Source organism: Eschrichtius robustus, chromosome 2 (genome assembly GCF_028021215.1).
Source record: "Eschrichtius robustus isolate mEscRob2 chromosome 2, mEscRob2.pri, whole genome shotgun sequence".
Classification (NCBI taxonomy): domain Eukaryota; kingdom Metazoa; phylum Chordata; class Mammalia; order Artiodactyla; family Eschrichtiidae; genus Eschrichtius; species Eschrichtius robustus.
Window position 1 is genome coordinate 33,984,698 of NC_090825.1, and position 18,518 is coordinate 34,003,215.

General features: G+C 37.1%; 1 protein-coding gene across 1 annotated transcript in view; it reads right to left on the reverse strand.

The window, feature by feature from the left end:
• The window catches only part of C6 (complement C6), a 92,472-nt gene that overhangs the window by 58,541 nt on the left and 15,413 nt on the right, over positions 1 to 18,518 (reverse strand). Inside the window, exons 6-7 of the mRNA XM_068535284.1 lie at positions 15,463 to 15,601; positions 9,999 to 10,199 (exon numbers count right to left, since the gene is read on the reverse strand). Coding sequence (XP_068391385.1) covers positions 9,999 to 10,199; positions 15,463 to 15,601 — 340 coding nt within the window. The remainder of the gene's footprint in view (positions 1 to 9,998; positions 10,200 to 15,462; positions 15,602 to 18,518) is intronic.

Genomic DNA, 18,518 nt, shown 5'->3' on the forward strand with positions numbered 1-18,518 from the left:
TGCCAGCCCCTGCCTCTGTGGCACTGGGAGGGACTCCCACCAGAGTGAGTGCATCCCAGTCTGTTGCAACTGCCTGTTGGTCTCTGCTGCCACGGACACTTCACACACACCTCAGTTGTGGCTGCCATACCCCTCCCTGGCCTGAGTGAGTAAGTGTGCTCCAATCAAGTGTGGTTTTTGCCCTCTCTTGCCTTGGCAGGGAACAGATGTCGGAGGGGGGCACACATGCAGAGGTGGGTCCAAAACCAAAGCTGAGCCTCAGTGGTGGTGTGACTAAGGAGGAGGAAATCACTCCATGCAGCTGTACAAGCCGTGGATTAAATTCCCATGATCAGCTTGGTAAATCCCGCATCTGTGGAATACCTGAATAGACAATGAGTGTTCCCACAACAGAGACCTGTCTGGCTTTAACAGCGGTGGACTTTGAGGGCAAGTACACACGGAAGCTGGGCCAGGTCAGAGTCTGAGCTGTCCCTACAGAGCCCACAGAGGGTCGAGACCTACCTAGAGGTATTGGAGGGCCTCCTGGGGAGGTGGATTTTGGCTGTGGCTCACTGTGGGAGCAAGGACACTGACAGCGGAGGCCCCAGGAAAATATTCTTATCACTATTATTCTTTTTTGTTTGTTTCATTTTGTTCAGTTTTTGTTGTTTTTATGTCTTATATTTTATTTTTTAATATTTTTAAAATTTTTCTATTTTTACTTTACTTTTTTGTTGTTTTGTGGTTTTTTTTCCTTGTTTTTGTTCTTTTTTTTGTTTTTCGTCATTTTGTGTGTTTGTTTTATGGTTTCTTTGCCTTTTATTTAGTTTGCTTTCTTTTTTTGTTTAGTTTTTTATTTTTTGCTTTTGTTAAATTAGTCTTTGATTGTTTTCATTTTTGAGCTGTTTTGTTTGTTCTCCTGGTTTTTGTTTTCTTTGTTTTTTTGGTCATTTCTTTGTTTTTATTTGGTTTTGTTTTTATCATTTGTCTTGGGTTTTGTCTGTCTGTTTTCTTTTTTCCTTTTTTTGTGTTGTTTTGCTGTTTGTTTTTGTTTTTGTCTTTTGTATTGGGTTCTGTTTATCTGTTTGTTTTCTTTTCTTTTTTTCTCTGGCCACACTGTGCAGCTTGTGGGCTCTTGGTTCCCCGCCAGGGGTCGGGCCTAGGCATCCAGGGTGGGAGTGCCAAGTCCAGGATGCTGGACCACCAGAGAACTCCCAGGCCCAGGAAATATTAATTGGTGTGTGCTCTCCTGGAGATATCCATCTTGACACCAAGACCCAGCTCCGCCCAACTGCATGCAGGCTCCAGTGCTGGACACCTCACACCAAACAACAAGCAGGACAGGAACACAACCTCATCCATCAGTGGACAGGCTGCCAAAAGTTGTACTAAGCTCACAGAAACCCCAAAACACACCAACTGATGTGGTCCAGTCCATCAGAAGGAAAAGACTAAGGTCCATTCACCAGAGCACAGGCACCAGTCCCTCCCACCAGGAAACCTACACAAGCACCTGGACCAACTTCACCCACCAGGGAGCAGACAACAGAAGCAAGAGGAACTACAACACTGTAGCCTACCGAAAGGAGACCACAAACACAGTACATTAGACAAAATGAAATGACAGAGAAATATGTTGCAGACAAAGGAGCAAGGTAAAAACTCACAAGACCAAATAAATGAAGAGGAAATAGGCAATCTACCTAAAAAAGAATTCAGAGTAATGATAGTAAATATGATCCAAGATCTCAGAAATAGAATGGAGGCATGGATTGAGAAGATACAAGAAATGTTTAACAAGGACCTAGAAGAACTAAAGAACAATCAGTGATGAAGAACACAATAACAGAAATGAAAAATACATTACAGTAATCAGTAGAAGAATAACTGAGGCAGAAGATGGGCAAGTGAGCTGGAAGACAGAATGGTGAAATTCACTGCTGCAGAGCAGAATAAAGAAAAGAGAATGAAAAGAAATGAGGAGAGTCTCAGAGATCTCTGGGACAACATTAAATGCACCAACATTCGAATTATAGGGGTTCCAGAAGAAGAGAAAGATAAGGGTCTGAGAAAATATTTGAAGAGATTATAGTTGAAAACTTCCTTAACATGGGAGAGGACATAGTCACCCAAGTCCAGGAAGTGCAGAAAGTCCCATACAGGATAAACCCAAGAAGAAAAACGCCTAGATACATATTAATCAAATTAACAAAAATTAAATACAAAGAAAAAAATATTAAGAGCAGCAATGGAAAAGCAACAAATAACATACAAGAGAATCTCCAGAAGATTATCAGCAGATTTTTCAGCAGAAACTCTGCAGGCCAGATGTGAATGGCAGGATATATTTAAAGTGATGAAAAGGAAAAACTTACAATCAAGATTATTCTACCTAGCAAAGATCTCATTCAGATTTGACAGAAATCAAAAGCTTTACAGACAAGCAAAAGCTATGAGAATTCAGCACCACCAAACCAGCTTTACAATAAATGTTAAAGGAACTTCTCTAGGTGGAAAACACAAGAGAAGAAAAAGACCCACAAAAACAAACCCAAAACAATTAAGAAAATGGTAATAGGAACATACATATCGCTAATTACCTTGAATGTGAATGGATTAAGTGCTCCAACAAAAAGACACAGACTGGCTGAATGGATACAAAAACAAGACCCATATATATGCTCTCTACAAGAGACCCACTTCAGACCTAGGGACACATACAGACTGAAAGTGAGGGGATGGAAAAAGATATTCCATGCAAATGGAAATCAAAAGAAAGCTGGAGTAACCATACTCATATTAGATAAAATGGACATTAAAATAAAGAATGTTAAAAGAGACAAGGAAGGACACTACATAATGATCAAGGGATCAATACAAGAAGAAGGTATAACAATTGTAAATATTTATGCACCTAACTTAGGAGCACCTCAATACATAAAGCAAATGCTAACAGCCATAAAAGGGGAAACTGACAGTAACACAATCATAGTAGGGGACTTTAATACCCCACTTTCAACAATGAACAGATCATCCAGACAGAAAATTAATATGGAAACACAAGCTTTAAATGACACATTAGCGCAGATGGACTTAATTTATATTTACAGGACATTCCATCCAAAAACAAAAGTATAAACTTTCTTCTCAAGTGAACATGGAACATTCTCCAGGATATATCATATCTTGGGTCACAAATCAAGCCTCAATAAATTTAAGAAAATTGAAATCATAACAAGCATTTTTCCAACCACAACACTACGAAATTAAAATAAATTACAGAAAAAACTGTAAAAAACAGAAACACATGGAAGCTAAACAATACGTTACTAAATAGCAAAGAGATCACTGAAGAAATCAAAGAGCAAATCAAAGAATACCTAGAGACAAATGACAACAAAAACACAATGATCCAAAACCTATGGGATGCAGGAAAAGCAGTTCTAAGAGGGAAGTTTATAGCAATACAATCCTACCTCAAGAAACAAGAAATATCTCAAATAAACAACCTAACCTTACACCTAAAGCAACTAAGGAAAGAAGAAGAAGAACAACAACAACAACAAAAACCCCTAAAGTTAGTATAAGGAAAGAAATCATAAAGATCAGAGCAGAAATAAATGAAATGGAAACAAAGAAAACAATAGCAAAGATCAATAAAACTAAAAGCTGCTTCTTTGAGAAGACAAACAAAATTGTCTTTAGCCAGACTCATCAAGAAAAAAAGGGAGAGGACTCAAATCAATAAAATTAGAAATGAAAAAAGAGAAGTTACAACTGACACCGCAGAAATACAAAGCATCATAAGACTACTACAAGCAACTATATGCCAATAAAATGGACAACATGGAAGAAATGGACAAATTCTTAGAAAAGTACAGCCTTCCAAGACTGAACTAGGAAGAAATAGAAAAGATGAATAGACCAATCACAGGTAATGAAATTGAAACTGTGATTAAATCTTCCAACAAATAAAGGTCCAGGACCAGATGGCTTCACAGGCAAATTCTATTAAACTTTTAGAGAAGAGCTTACACGCATCCTTCTCAAACTCTTCCAAAAAGTCACAGAGGGAGGAACACTCCCAAGCTCATTCTATAAGGCTGCCATCACCCTGATACCAAAACCAGACAAAGATGTCACAAAAAAGAAAATTACAGGCCAATATCACTGATGAACATAGATGCAAAAATCCTCGACAAAATGCTAGCAAACAGAATCCAACAACACATTAAAAGGATCATGCATCATGATCAAGTGGGGTTTATCCCAGGGATGCAAGGATTCTTCAATATACGCAAATCAAATCAATGTGATACACCATATTAACAAATTGAAGAATAAAAACCATATGATCATCTCAGTAGATGCAGAAAAAGCTTTTGACAAAATTCAACACCCATTTATGATAAAAACTCTCCAGAAAGTGAGCATAGAGGGAAACCACCTCAACATAATAAAGGCCATATACAACAAACCCACAGCAAACATCATTCTCAATGGTGAAAAACTGAACCCATTTCCACTAAGATCAGGAACAAACAAGGGTGTCCACTCTTGCCACTATTATTCAACATAGATCTGGAAGTCCTAGCCACGGCAATCAGAGAAGAAAAAGAAATAAAAGGAATACAAATTGGAAAAGAAGAAGTAAAACAGTCACTGTTTGCAGATGACATGATAGTATACATAGAGAATGCTAAAGATGCCACCAGAAAACTACTAGAGCTAATCAATGAATTTAGTAAAGTTGCAGGATACAAAATTAATACACAGTAATCCCTTGCATTCCTATGCACTAACAACAAAAGATCAGAAAGAGAAATTAAGGAAACACTCCCATTTACCACTGCAACAAAAAGAATAAAATACCTAGGAATAAACCTACCTAAGGAGGCAAAAGACCTGTATGCAGAAAACTATAAGGCACTGATGAAAGAAATTAAAGATGACACAAACAGATGGAGAGATATACCATGTTCTTGGATTGGAAGAATCAATGCTGTGAAAATGACTATACTACCCAAAGCAATCTACAGGTTCAGTGCAATCCCTATCAAATTACCAATGGCATTTTTCACAGAAGTAGAACATAAAATTTTATTATTTGTTTGGAAACACAAAAAACCCTGAATAGCCAAAGCAATCTTGAGAAAGAAAAACGGAGCTGGAGGAATCAGACTCCCTGACTTCAGACTATACTAAAAAGCTACTGTAATCAAGACAGTATGGTACTGGCACAAAATCAGAAATATAGATCAGTGGAACCCACCACCTATGGTCACCCAATCTATGACAAAGGAGGCAAGAATATACAGTGGAGAAAAGACAGTCTCTTCAATAAGAGGTGCTGGGAAAACTGGACAGCTACATATAAAAGAATGCAACACCATACACAAAAATAAACTCAAAATGGATTAAAGACCTAGATGTAAGGCCAGACACTGTAAAACTCTTAGAGGAAAAATAGGCAGAGCACTTTTTGACATAAATCACAGCAAGATCTTTTGTGACGCACCTCCTAGAGTAATGAAAATAAAAAACAAACATAAACTAATGAGACCTAATGAAAGTTAAAATCTTTTGCACAGCAAAGGAAACCATAAGCAAGATGAAAAGACACCCCTCAGAATGGGAGACAATATTTGCAAATGAAGCAATTGACAAGGGATTAATCTCCAATGTATAGAAAAAGCTCATGCAGCTCAATATCAAAAAAACAAACAATCCAATCACAAAATCGGCAGAAGACCTAAATAGACATTTCTCCAAAGAAGACATACAGATGGCCAAGAGATACATGATAAGTTGCTCAACATCACTAATCATTAGAGAAATGAAAATCAAAACTACTATGAGGTATCATCTCACGCCAGTCAGAATGGCCATCATCAAAAATACCTACAAACAGTAAATGTTGGAGAGGGTGTGGAGAAAAGGGAGCCCTCTTACACTGTTGGTGGGAATGTAAATTGATAGAGCCACTGCGGAGAACAGTATCGTTCCTTAAACAACTAAAAATAGAACTACCATATGACCCAGCAATCCCACTACTGGGCATATACCCAGAGAAAACCATAATTCAAAAAGACACATGCACCACAGTGTTCATTGCAGCACTATTTACAATAGCCAGGTCATGGAAGCAACCTAAATGTCCATCAACAGAGCAATGGATAAAGAAGATGTGGTATGTATATACAATGGAATATTACTCAGTCATAAAAGGGAATGAAATTGGGTCATTTGTAGACATGTGGATGGACCCAGAGACTGTCATATAGAGTGAAGTAAGTCAGAAAGAGAAAACAAATATGGCATATTAATGCATATTTGTGGAATCTAGAAAAATGGTATTGATGATCTTATTTGCAAAGCAGTAATAGAGACAGAGACGTGGAGAGCAAAGGTATGGATACCAAGGGGGAAACAGGGGGTGAGATGAATTGGGAGATTGGAATTGACATATATACACTACTACGCATAAAATAGATAACTAATGGGAACCTACTGTATAGCACAGGAAACTCTATTTGGTGCTCTGTGTGACCTTAATGGGAAGGAAATCCAAAAAAGAGGGGATATATGTATACGTATGGCTGATTCACTTTGCTATACAGCAGAAACTGACACAGCAGCGTAAACCAACTATACTCCAGTTAAAAAAAAAAAAATGAAAGGAAGGCAAGCATAAATCTCGGGGGAAAGCTTGTAGATGGAACAGCTTGTGCAAAGGTCCTGGGGTAAGGGTGTGACCAGCCTGTGTTTGAGGAACAGTGAGGAGGCATTATAAGCTGAATTGAATGAGGACAGGGGAGAATAATGGGGGATGAAGGCAGAAAAATAATGAGGGGTCTTGTAGGTCAATGGACAGACTTAAGCTTTTAATCTTTGAGGGTTTGAGCAGCAGAATGGTATGATTTATAGCCAGTATCCAGTTGGTATCACTCTGGCTGCTCTGTTGAAAATAGACTGAAAGACAGTTAAAGATGAAGGAAGAAGACCCCTTGGCTATCTATTGGCATTATCCAGGCCATAGTGCCTTGAGTCATGGATGGTAGCTGTGGAGGTGATGGAACATGGTCAGAATTTGGATGTATTTTTAAGGCAGAGCCAGTAGGATTTGCTGATCGATTGTATATAGGGATGTGAAGAAAAGAAAGGAATCAATCATGTCCTCAAGGTCTTTACTCACAGCCACTTGCACAGTTAGAATTGCCTTTCCCAAGATGGAGAAGACTGGGAAAGGGACAAGTTACAGCAGGGAGAAGTATCAACAGCCCAGTTTTGGACATGCTGTCTTTGAGTTGCTTATTAAAATCCAAGTTGAAATGTTGAACAAGCACTTGGAATAGAGTTCAACTGACAGTGCTGGAAACATAAATTTTGGCTTCATCAACATGTAGATAGTATTTGAAGCCATGAGTCTGGATGGCATCTCCAAGGGCCTGAGACAGCTAGAGAGAAGAGGCCAGGAACTAAGTCCTGCATTCCTCCACTTGGAGGTTGAACCTCTGCTATGGATGTGGTACATTTGGATTTCAGCAAAACAGTGATCAGTCTCCCATTCAAAGAACACTGGTATCAAGTTGACTTCACCAGTGACACAACTGGACTCAACAGTACATTAAAAAATTATTATCCAGCAACATGGATGGACCTAGAAATTATCATACTAAGTGAAGTATGTCAGACAGAAGTAAGTCAGAAAAAGCCAAATGTCATATGATGTTGCTTATATGCAGAATCTAAAAAAAAACAACAGTACAAATGAACTTATTTACAAAAGAGAAACAGATTCACAGACTTCGAAAACAAACTTATGGTTGCCAAAGGGGAAAGGTGGGGGGGGGTATAAATTAGGAGTTTGTGATTAAGAGATACACACTACTATAAATAAAATAGATAACCAACAAGGTCCTACCATACAGCACAAGGAACTATATTCAATATGTTGTAGTAACCTATAATGGAAAAGAATCCGAAAAAGAATATATGCATGTGTATATACATATATATATATATGTATAACTGAATCACTTTGCCGTACACCTGAAACTAACACAATATTGTAAATCAACTATACTTCAATTTAAAAAATAAAAATAAAGCAAAAAAAAAAATCCACTATTACCTTTTAGGGTTCTTTTGAAGATAAATGAAATGCTTGGAAAGATTATCTGTATAGTGCTATAAGTTCTTATATTTACATAAATGTATGAATGGATTAATAAATAAAAAAATATGAGGGGCACTATGGTAAATACAGGAGGAGCCATAAAATGGTTCCCTCCAGTGTTGGTGCCATTGGTTCTGGTGTTGGTACCTCTGTCTATTCTTTTCACCTCTCCCCTCAGGTTCTGTGATTCATGGCTCAGTCTCCCCATTCGTCTCTTTCAAAAGAACAAATCCTACTTAGAGTGGTGGTTGTAATGAGGAACAGATACCATTTTAAAAGACACTTGTAAGTGTCTAAAAATGTCTAATAGAAAATGTCTATCCCCTAAATCATTTAAGAGTTGGAATACATATCTAGGAGATTTTACAAGCAAATAATAAAAGAAACAGGAACAGATGAGGAAAAATTAATGGATGAAGATGCATTTTTATACACTGAAAGAGTTCCATTAGTTTCTGGCAAGATTAGTGGAAAAAGTCCAATACTTAGAGTATAAAAAAATTGTAAATTTCCAGAGAGAAAACAAAAGAAAGATCAACTTACATGTAATTTTTCCTATGTAACAATAGAAATTAGAAGATAGTGGAATAACATCCACCAACTCTGAAGAAAAGAAGACAATGTTCCAAGATTCCTTTATCCCGCCATGATGTTCTTTATCTTTATTGCTCAGTGAAAAGGTAGGCATTTGTAGATACATAAGGATTTAGGGTATATACTTTGCATGTATCCTCCCTGAAGGAAATACTAAAAATATGGTTATTGAATGAGAACAGGATCTCAAGAAAGGGAAGATGAAAGAAGAGGAAACAGTAATGAGTATATGGGATGGATATATACATATATATATATATATATATATATATATATATATATATATATACACACACATACATATACACACATATATAGAAATACATATATAAAATATAATGCAAATATAAAATACAGATTATGAACTTGGAATTTATAAGTGTTATGTGAGGAATTGTTAATTGGGAAGACAAGAACCTGAATAAATTACAAATGAACATATATAATATATAAATGAATACAAAACAATCCCTAGGAATCCTAGGAATAACTTGAAATACAAAGATTTTGAACTACCTCAATAAAACTGAGGTTTTGGAGCCCTGTGATGATAGTGTTGGGAAAGACAAGCAAATATGTTTTCAAGGAGATCTTTGGAATGGGATGTGGGGAATAGGTAAATAAAACATCCTTTGGGAGGCTACAGATATTACTTCAAGTGATAAAAGAAAAACATATGTTTAATTATGCTTGTTAACTAGAGAAAGGTAACTACCAGCAGAATTTAAAAGTTTAGTAGAACTTCCAAAATAACCAAAAGGGCAAAAAGGAGTAAACAGAAATATGACTGGAAAAAACAAAAGTAAAGAAATAGGAAACCAGCAACAAAGTTGAGTATGAAAAATTAAAGATGGAAGAAATACGATCAAATATTTCAGGGGAGATACTAAATATAAGTTGGCTGAATTTCTCTAGCAAAGACCCTAGACTGTCAGATCACATTTAAAAAGGAACATTTTGTGGCATGTGATTTATAAGAAATACACCTAAAATAATGAGAAAAAAGTTAAAGAGAACACAACCATAAACATAGCCAAATGCACGCAAAAAAGAAGCATTATTATACATATTATCTCTATAACTTTTGAAGTGTGATATAACCACAAAAAAGTAAGTCTGTTTAAATCTGTGTTAGAAATCCTATTCATTTGATATTAAAAACTCGCTCTCTCTCCTTGCATGATCGCTGGAATTGGTGTTAATTTTCAGGAAAGAATAAAAAGAACAGGAACCATTTCTTTACCTTTTTGTAGGAGGCTTGAATGGCTTGTTTGAAGGCAGAATTATGGGTGCTGCTTTGCCTTCTCTTTGAGGAATAAAAAATTGGTACATGAAAAGAGCTCTTCTCTTGGCCGAAAGCTAAACCTTGTTGATCTTTATTAACTTCAAGAGAAATTAAATCCTCGTAGAAACCTGTTTCCAAATCATCTTCTTCAGTTTGTACCTGGAGAAAAATCCATAAGAAGTAAGACGTAATTTAGGAAATATTGGAGTTACTCGTGAACACTTAATGCAATGATCATTCATTCATTTATGCATTCAGTAAATGGTTTGTTGAGGACCCATCTTGCTAGAGAACGAGGTATAGTGTTATTCCCTGTCTTCAGGGAGTCAAAGTTTATTGAGGAAGAAAGATAATCACAGATACTTAATTCAATGTGGGTAGTGTTGTGTTGCCAAGCGGAGTGTCACAAATAACTATAAAACTCAGAGAGGCAATACCAGGGAAACCTCTATCAAGGAAATGACTCCATAACTGAGATTTAGTGAGGTGATAAGAATAGAGAGTTATTTTTAGTCTGCCTGTGAACTTGATGCCATTTGCAAGCTAATGGAAGGTATCTTTTAGAAAAGTGAGGCCTAGAAAAGGGGAGGGCAGATCCTGTCCTACCCTGCTCTGGCTCCATCACCAACCCTTTAGTCTTATTCATAGGTTGGGCATTAGCACTCCACTGGCCAAGTCTGCAAGACAGAGGACAAATAATCAAATAATCCATTGGTTTTGCCGGGTGGGTGGTTATCAGTTTTCATCTGACTGGGTCTGGGAAGAAGAAAAAAACAGCCAGTGGGACTTGAATTATGAGTGGAGCAGGTATTTGCCAAGTCCAAGGTAAATCCTTGTTATGGTTTTGCTGGTAAGAAGAGAACAATGGACAAATTTTTTAAAGTCGCAAAGTAAATTGATTGAAGAGTACTTCTTTATGTTAAAAATGCTTGTCTGTACATCTGAAACTAACACAACATTATAAATCAACTATATTCCAATAAAAAAAAATGCTTGTCTGGTTTGCAATGGAAAAAATCTCTTGTTTTAAAATATTCAATATTAAAATGCACTGTGAGGCAAACCACCTGTCACAATTAAATAGCTCGCACAATTAGTCAAGAGAAGAAATAACCCAGCTGTAAAAGAATCTTGCTCAACAGTAAAATACAGTCAAAAGTTCAATGTTCCTTTGAGACATTGCAGTGCCTGCTAGTTAACATTTAAAATGTCCACAAATGAAGCTCATCTGTTAACAACAAAGCAGTACAACCATATTTAAATGTAGTTGTTGACATTTCTTTACCATTTGCCTAAAAAAACTCAGACTACAAATATTTTATTTTATAAATTAACTCTCACAAAAGAAAAGATGTGTCAGCCTAAAGAAAACAATATTTGCACGTAAGGTAGGGGCATTGGGTATCCTGGGCAGAAGCTCAGAGAAAATCTGACCACCTATATTGGCTTGGTGGGAAGGCAGTTTTATAGATGAGCAGTGCTGAAAAATTAGATTGAACTGGGAAACTGGGGCCTGGGCTTGTATGCCCTGCTAAAGCATCTGAGTTGACTTCTAAATGCAAGATTTTGCATCTGATAAGTTCTTTAAAAATATTATTTGAGTGATTGAAAAATTGAGAATGTTGTCATCACATTTGTTTTGCAAAGATCATGTTAACTATAGATAAATAAGTAAAGGCAAGGAGAGCAGTTTAAAAAACTGTTGCAATCAGCCAAGTGATTCAGGAGAATGGCCAGGCATAGGGGAATGGTGGTTGGGTAGAGAGAAAGTGGTGGATTTGAAATATATTTAGGAGGTAAGTCAACAGAAGTTTTTGACCAAGTAAATGTGTATGTGTGTGTGTGGGAGAGAGAGAAAGAGAGAAAGAGAGAGAGAGAGAGAGAGAGAATGAATGAATGAATGGGAATGCTGTTCCATGAATGGGAATATGGAAAGCCAAGACAACATTTGAAAGGAGGAAGATGAGTTCTTTTCGTGAGGTGTAAGGAACAGCTGGTGGGCTCTGATTAGCTCCATCTTCCTAGCTTTTCCCCGGAAGAGATGTTAAGCAAACGCTGGGGAAAAGGTTTAATCCTCATTTTACATCTTATTCCTAGCCCATCCTGACTACCTGTGGATCTTGTGGGCTGATGACCTCCTGGGGCTCGATATGTGTTGACACTTTCACTTTTGTGTTTGAAGAAAGGAGCTGGGTTTGTAGGGAGGGGCAGAAGAGAGTTAAGAGAGACTTGGGGAATGGAGGGGACAGAGGGACACCTAGTTTCTGTGGTGTGAGGGTTAGAGACAGAACCTGAAGTTGTGAATTTCACAAGGGATTTAGGGAGGCTTTGGGGGCATTGCAGATCTAAGAAGGCTTGAGGCTTTGGGATATAGCAAGAGACCTTGTCTAGGTAGGTCAGTATATTGGTAAGAATCAAAAGTCTAGTGGTAACTGCACTCTGTAGTTTGCTGGTGACAGCAAGTGCTTTAGCGTACACCTGGTAACGAGCAGCAGCTCCAAAGAAACGAGAGGAGGATTCCTGAGACACTGATACAACTCTGGGGACTGGTGCAGGGATCTTATGGTATTTAGCTCTGTATCTTATGGTATTTAGCTCTGTATTTAGTGTTTGGAAGATCCCTGAGGGGCAGAATTCTTCCTATGGTCTTCCCTTCTGACTTGCTGCCCAATTGCCTTCCTTTCAGGAGCCCCCTCTAATCTTTGTGTGCCAGCCAGCCCATGATTTCATCTGTCTCAATAAGCTCCGATACTGTAGAAGAAAGGAAGTCAGATGCCTGCTGAATTTCTCTTCCTCTACTGTTTTCAGTAAGGAATAGCTTAGATTTGCACAGCTGCCTGTTAACGGTATGAACAAAGTAATAAAGAGATCAGTGGAAAGTAAACCAATAGCTGTGACCTTGGGTCTGGTCTTTTCCAAATCTTTGTTTGAAGAAATATCACCAAGACCTTCCTCAGCAATTGAATATTATCTAAAGTTCAATGACGTATAGTTAGAGGTCAGCTCAGGCAGCTTCTTAAGGTTGGGCAAGTTTCAGAACTACATGGATAACGAAATGAGTCTACTTTCTTCTGAATGAGGATTTTTCAGGCTGTATTTCCTGATGTAACTTGCCATGCACGCTTGGGTTACTAAATTATATGGGTGGATCCAACATTCTGCTGGTAAATGTTTAACAACCAATTCTCTGAGAGGGAAAAAAAATCTGTGATTTACTACAGCGTTTGCCTTTTCTTGTGGCATAAATATTCCTACTATAGCTGATTTCAAGCTACCTATATGATGCCCCTGAATTCAAACTTGGGAAGAGATGCACAGTAGCAAATTATTAATATTTTTTGGTGGGACAATTAATGGTTTATAACGTTTAGCAAAGACTGACAGTTGGCTTTGATGGTTAAGTGTTGTGTCCTGCAAATTATTATATAGTATTTTTAAGATACAATAGATGTAAGCAAACTCAAGGGCATAGAGAATGGTCAAATGTGGCAAAGTAATTGAGAAGTGATACATTTTGAGTAATTATCACCTGTGTTTTTAATATCTTTATTTAATTGTCAGGTTATATATTTAATATTTAATAATGGCTGTGTTTAATAATCAGCTTGCAAAAATCCTGAAAATTTAACAGTTGGCTTTTTTAAGCTGGAAGAGCTGGCTCTGGCACACCATTGGTGAACTTCACAGGTGATACCTTTTAAATGATAGTTTAGGAAAGGTACTCGGACCTGGCACTCATTGCAGAGTCGTTAATATCTCTCTTGATATTACTATCAACGTCTCATCTGGCACAGGCAGCCCTGGACTTGGAGCCAGGAGCCAGCAGTTCTAATTCCACTGTGCCATTTACTTGCTGCATTACTCTGAGAAAGTTTCTAACTTCAATGATCCTAAATCTCCTGTAAGTAAGATGAACATAAAATAAATTTCTCTTTCTGGGAAGGTTGTTATGGCACTTGAGTAAAACAACATATGCGAGTACTTTGAAAACCCTAGGTATCATATAAGTGTAAAGTGTTACCTAAGCCCGTATTTGCTCTCTTGTGCTGAGCTTAACATTTGTTACTTGTAAAACTGTATAAAAGGGATGCTTGCAGAGAATATAGGCAGTATGTTTCTTTGGAAATTATTGTGTTTTGAAAGTAAGCTTATGGATTGGTTGTTTAGGAGTTAGAAAGCATCCTCCAACATAATGATATTATATGTAAATGTTTGGGTTTTAGCTCTGTCTACAAAGCCTACTCAATACATCTTAAGAATAGAATACACCTTCCATCATTGACAGACTTTTTGATGTCATTTTTTCTTTGGAAAAAGGTCTCTTCTGAGTTCCTATTCAGCATACCAGCAAGACCTTTTCTACCTCCCTTGGTAGTGGTGGACCCTCTGGGGTTAACATCTTCTGGATCTGTGGGGAGATAGTGAGTATTCTCTTTACCTGGTCAGAGTCACATGTTGCTCTTGTCGCATCTACCTCCAGGCAGGGACGGGACTTCTCAGGGTAAGTCTCCCCAAAGGTGTTTGAATTTGGCAGTTGGACCCCAAGGACATTTCCCCACACCCATTAACATATATTAGATGGTTTTTAAATTGAGTTTGTCAAATTGGAAAATGCCTGTATTTATATGAATATAAAAGTTTTTTTTTTGAAGGGATTGAATGAATTTTGCTGAACACATAGCATCTGTAAAGTGGTCTCAGAAATCATTAGATTTTCTGAAATTCTCTCTAGTATGTCAAATTTGTATGCATGGATGTAGCCATTAAAGTCATGTCTTTCCTGTTTCTTTTATCATAAATTAAAAGAAACAAATTGTTTAGTTCAGCAAGTATGGAGTACTTGTCATGTGTAAGGCACTGGGCTAGATTCTGAGAATATATAGTATGCTGCTTGTTACCTCTCAGGAAAACAAACAGAAAACCAAACCAACTAATAAAATGGGGTGGAAAGTAAGCAGAACTACCCACGTTATACTTAAATTCATCTTAATTTTTTTTTTTTTAGAAGCCAGGCACTCTGTTATGTCTAAATTTTGTGGTTATCTGAGAGAACTAACTATGGTAGAAGAAAATTCTGAATAAACCAAGTCATTTATCTGAGTGGGGACATGTTACAGCTATTTGTTCACGGGAGAAAGCATGGACTCTGGAATTTGGAAAAGTTGTGCTTAAATCTCTAATCCACTACTTGCTAGCTGTTTAACTTTGGACAAATTAGTTTCCCTATTTTCCATCTGTAAATTGATGATAATAACGCTGACCTCACTGGGTTGTGGAAGGATTAAACACCAACACATAAAAGGTGATGAAAAATGTTCATTACCTTTTTATTCTGTCCCTTCCTTCATGACCCATTTTTCATTGGAAATTTAGCTTATAATCACCATTGGCGTTTGGGGTGCCCCATGATAAGCTGTCGTACCTCGAAGTTGACATTTTCCAGATTGGCCGGGAAACGGTATGGGTTACTTGCTCTACTGCTTTTGACAGTTTTACATATTCCTCCAGTGAAAGAGTTATCGAGGACTTCTCCTCTGGACTCTCCTGCCAGAAAGTGAAACCTAAAAACAAAGTAATTTTTAAGAGTTCAATAGATGTAGAGCAATGTTTAAAATTTACTGTATATGAAAGAAATTCTTCTCTTAGACATTTTTGACTCATGACAAATGGCTTGAAGGAAAGCCCATTTTTTGTAGTTTATGGTGAGGTACCCAAAAAGGGCTGGAAGCCAAACTCAGCCCCTCTGGCTCTGTTAGGTTCTCCCTATTACACTTATTTAATTGTTCTAGGCTGACATCATGACATAAAATTTGAGTTTATAATTATTTCATGAGTTACAGAACAAGTACAAACTTTGGAAGTAGATTATGAAATAAATTATTACATAATTAATGCCAATCTGGGTTCACTTCCTTCAGTATGATACAGTAAAAGAATTCTTATAGAGAGCTAATAGTGAAATAGTAATAGCAATATTTTAATAGAATTGTAATCATATTATTGTTTTTATTAATAACTATAATGATATTTAAAATTTGTTTACCAAATGCTTACATAATATTTACTATAAGTCTAGTACTGTTTGATCTCTATTTAATATTAATATTATATTTACTTAATATTTATGATAACCATGTGATATAGATATAATTATTATACCCATTTTACAAATGAGGAAATTGAAGCATGGAGAGATTAATTAGCTTAGTACAAATCAAGTATTTAAGAAATTGTTTTGTGGTAGATGAAAACTTTTCCAGAATGCGAATTGTTTTCCAAGTTCTTATAGATATTATTATGTATTCTGTGAAAAAAAAGTTTTGTGTCAAAAATTTGATAATGCTGTTATATAAACATAAAAAGTTGTATGTTACTTCTTTCCCCCTTTCTTAAAAACTCTTTTATTTTTCATCTTCTTCATTAATTTTATCATGATGATGTATACATTGTAAAAACTTGTAAATATTGTTGGAAGGACATTCAAATACATTTTTGTCTTTTAATTTCTTCCATTGCTTTATATTTAGAAATTCTTCCCCTAATGTAAAACACAATAAATATTTTTAAACTGTAGCTGTGAAAAAAAAATTTTTGATAATGCTGGATTACATAAGATGAGATAATAGAAAATATATATACTGGTCTCTGCCCCCCATTTCCTGGACCAGAGCTCTCAAAACCCTTGTAATTTCCTGAATGATGAGAACACTGACAGCATCTTTTGTTCTATATTTGTTCTTTGACCCCAGGTTTTGACACAGAGCTCCTAAATCCCTTGGAATTTCTTGTGTGACAGCAGTGTCTTTTGTTCCAGTGAGGTGACTCTTGGTGGGCTCCTGGATGGGGGCTGGCCACCAGAAAGATCATGCCATGATTCAAGGCTTGGAATTTTTTGCCCTACCCTCCATTCTCCAGAGAGGGGAAAGAGGCTAGAAATAGGAGTAATGATCTATCACACGTATGTAACGAAGCCGCCATAAAAATCCCCAAAGTATGGGGTTCAGAGAGCTTCTGGGTTGGTGAGCATATGGAGGTGTGGGGGAGTGGTACCTAACCAGGGCATGGAAGCTCATTCCCCTTCCCACATCCTTGCCCTACCCATCTCTCCCAAAAGGATGTTCATCTGTATCCTTTATCATATCCTTTTATAGTAAACTGGTAAATATAAGTAAGTTATTTTACTGATTTCTGTGAGCAGCTCTTGCAAATTAATCAAACCCAAGGATGAGTTCTTGGAAATCTTCGATGTGTCAGAGGCACAGGTGAGAACCTGAAATTGCAATTGGCATCTGACATTGTAGGGGGGCAGGGGCAGTTTTGCAGGACTGAGCCCTTAACCTATGGGATCTGACACTATCTCTAAGTAGATTGGGTCAAAATTCAGTTAAACTGTAGGGCTCCCGGCTGGTGACACAGAGAATTGCTTGGTGGGGGGAAACCTACCCCACATCTGGCATCAGAAGTGTTGTGAGTGTGGCAGTAGTGTGAGAATAAATGAGGTACACAGCTGGAGGACCCATATGTGAATCAGATCTCAATAAAGCTGTTTTAAAAAAAAAAAGAGAGATTCCTGTGGGTTCTGTGACTTGTAACTCTTAGTCAAATTCTCACCCATATTTGAATTTGTATCAATGGGTATTTGAGAGAGGAAGTAAGAGGAGCTGGTCTGGAAAGAACTTTCCAAAGTACTTAACTTAGCATGACAAACACACGTATTTAAGACTCTTTCATTTTCTGAGTTAAGACGGATCAATGAGGAAAAAAGAATTGTTTACCTTTAACTGCCTTATACCATGTACTATGAATTTGTCACAAACAAGAAAGGGCTTGAGAAAAATGGTTCCCAGGTCATGAGGAATCTATGAAGGTAGCAGCTGCTGGCAGAGAGCCTGAAGATAGGATTTTTGTGGAGGTGACTCTGTCAGGGCACGTGTGAGGAAACTTTTAGGAGTGAAGCCAACTATGCAGCAATTTTGAGCTCTATTCTTTCTCCTCCCCTCTGTGGCATTTAAGTTGACTTTAAATATTTTGGTGTTTCAAATACATCGTGGCTTTTAATATTTTAGGTTTCTAAAATGTTTTATCTAATTTGGCTTTAATGTTATATTTTGTAACTTTTTGAATTTAATTAAAATTTTCATATATACAGATACATAAATATGTATGTGTGTTCATGTATTATACGTGTGTGTGTGTGTGTGTATGTGTACGCGTTTGTACTTTGGCTGAGCCTGAGAAAAAACAAACAGCATACTATTGTCGCCTGATTCTTGCTTCAGATTTCAGACCTTGTGACTGATGTTGACAAAGTAGCAATGTTGGTATGTCTTATTAAATTCTTTCTTGGAGAGATGCCATTTAAAAAGAGGGACAGCCACCCCGGAAACTTCTTTTTTTGGGTAGAAATGTGTTGGAGGGAGGCAGAGATTCTAAGGCCAGGAGGTTAGAGAGATTCCAGTAAGCAGCTCTCAAAACTCT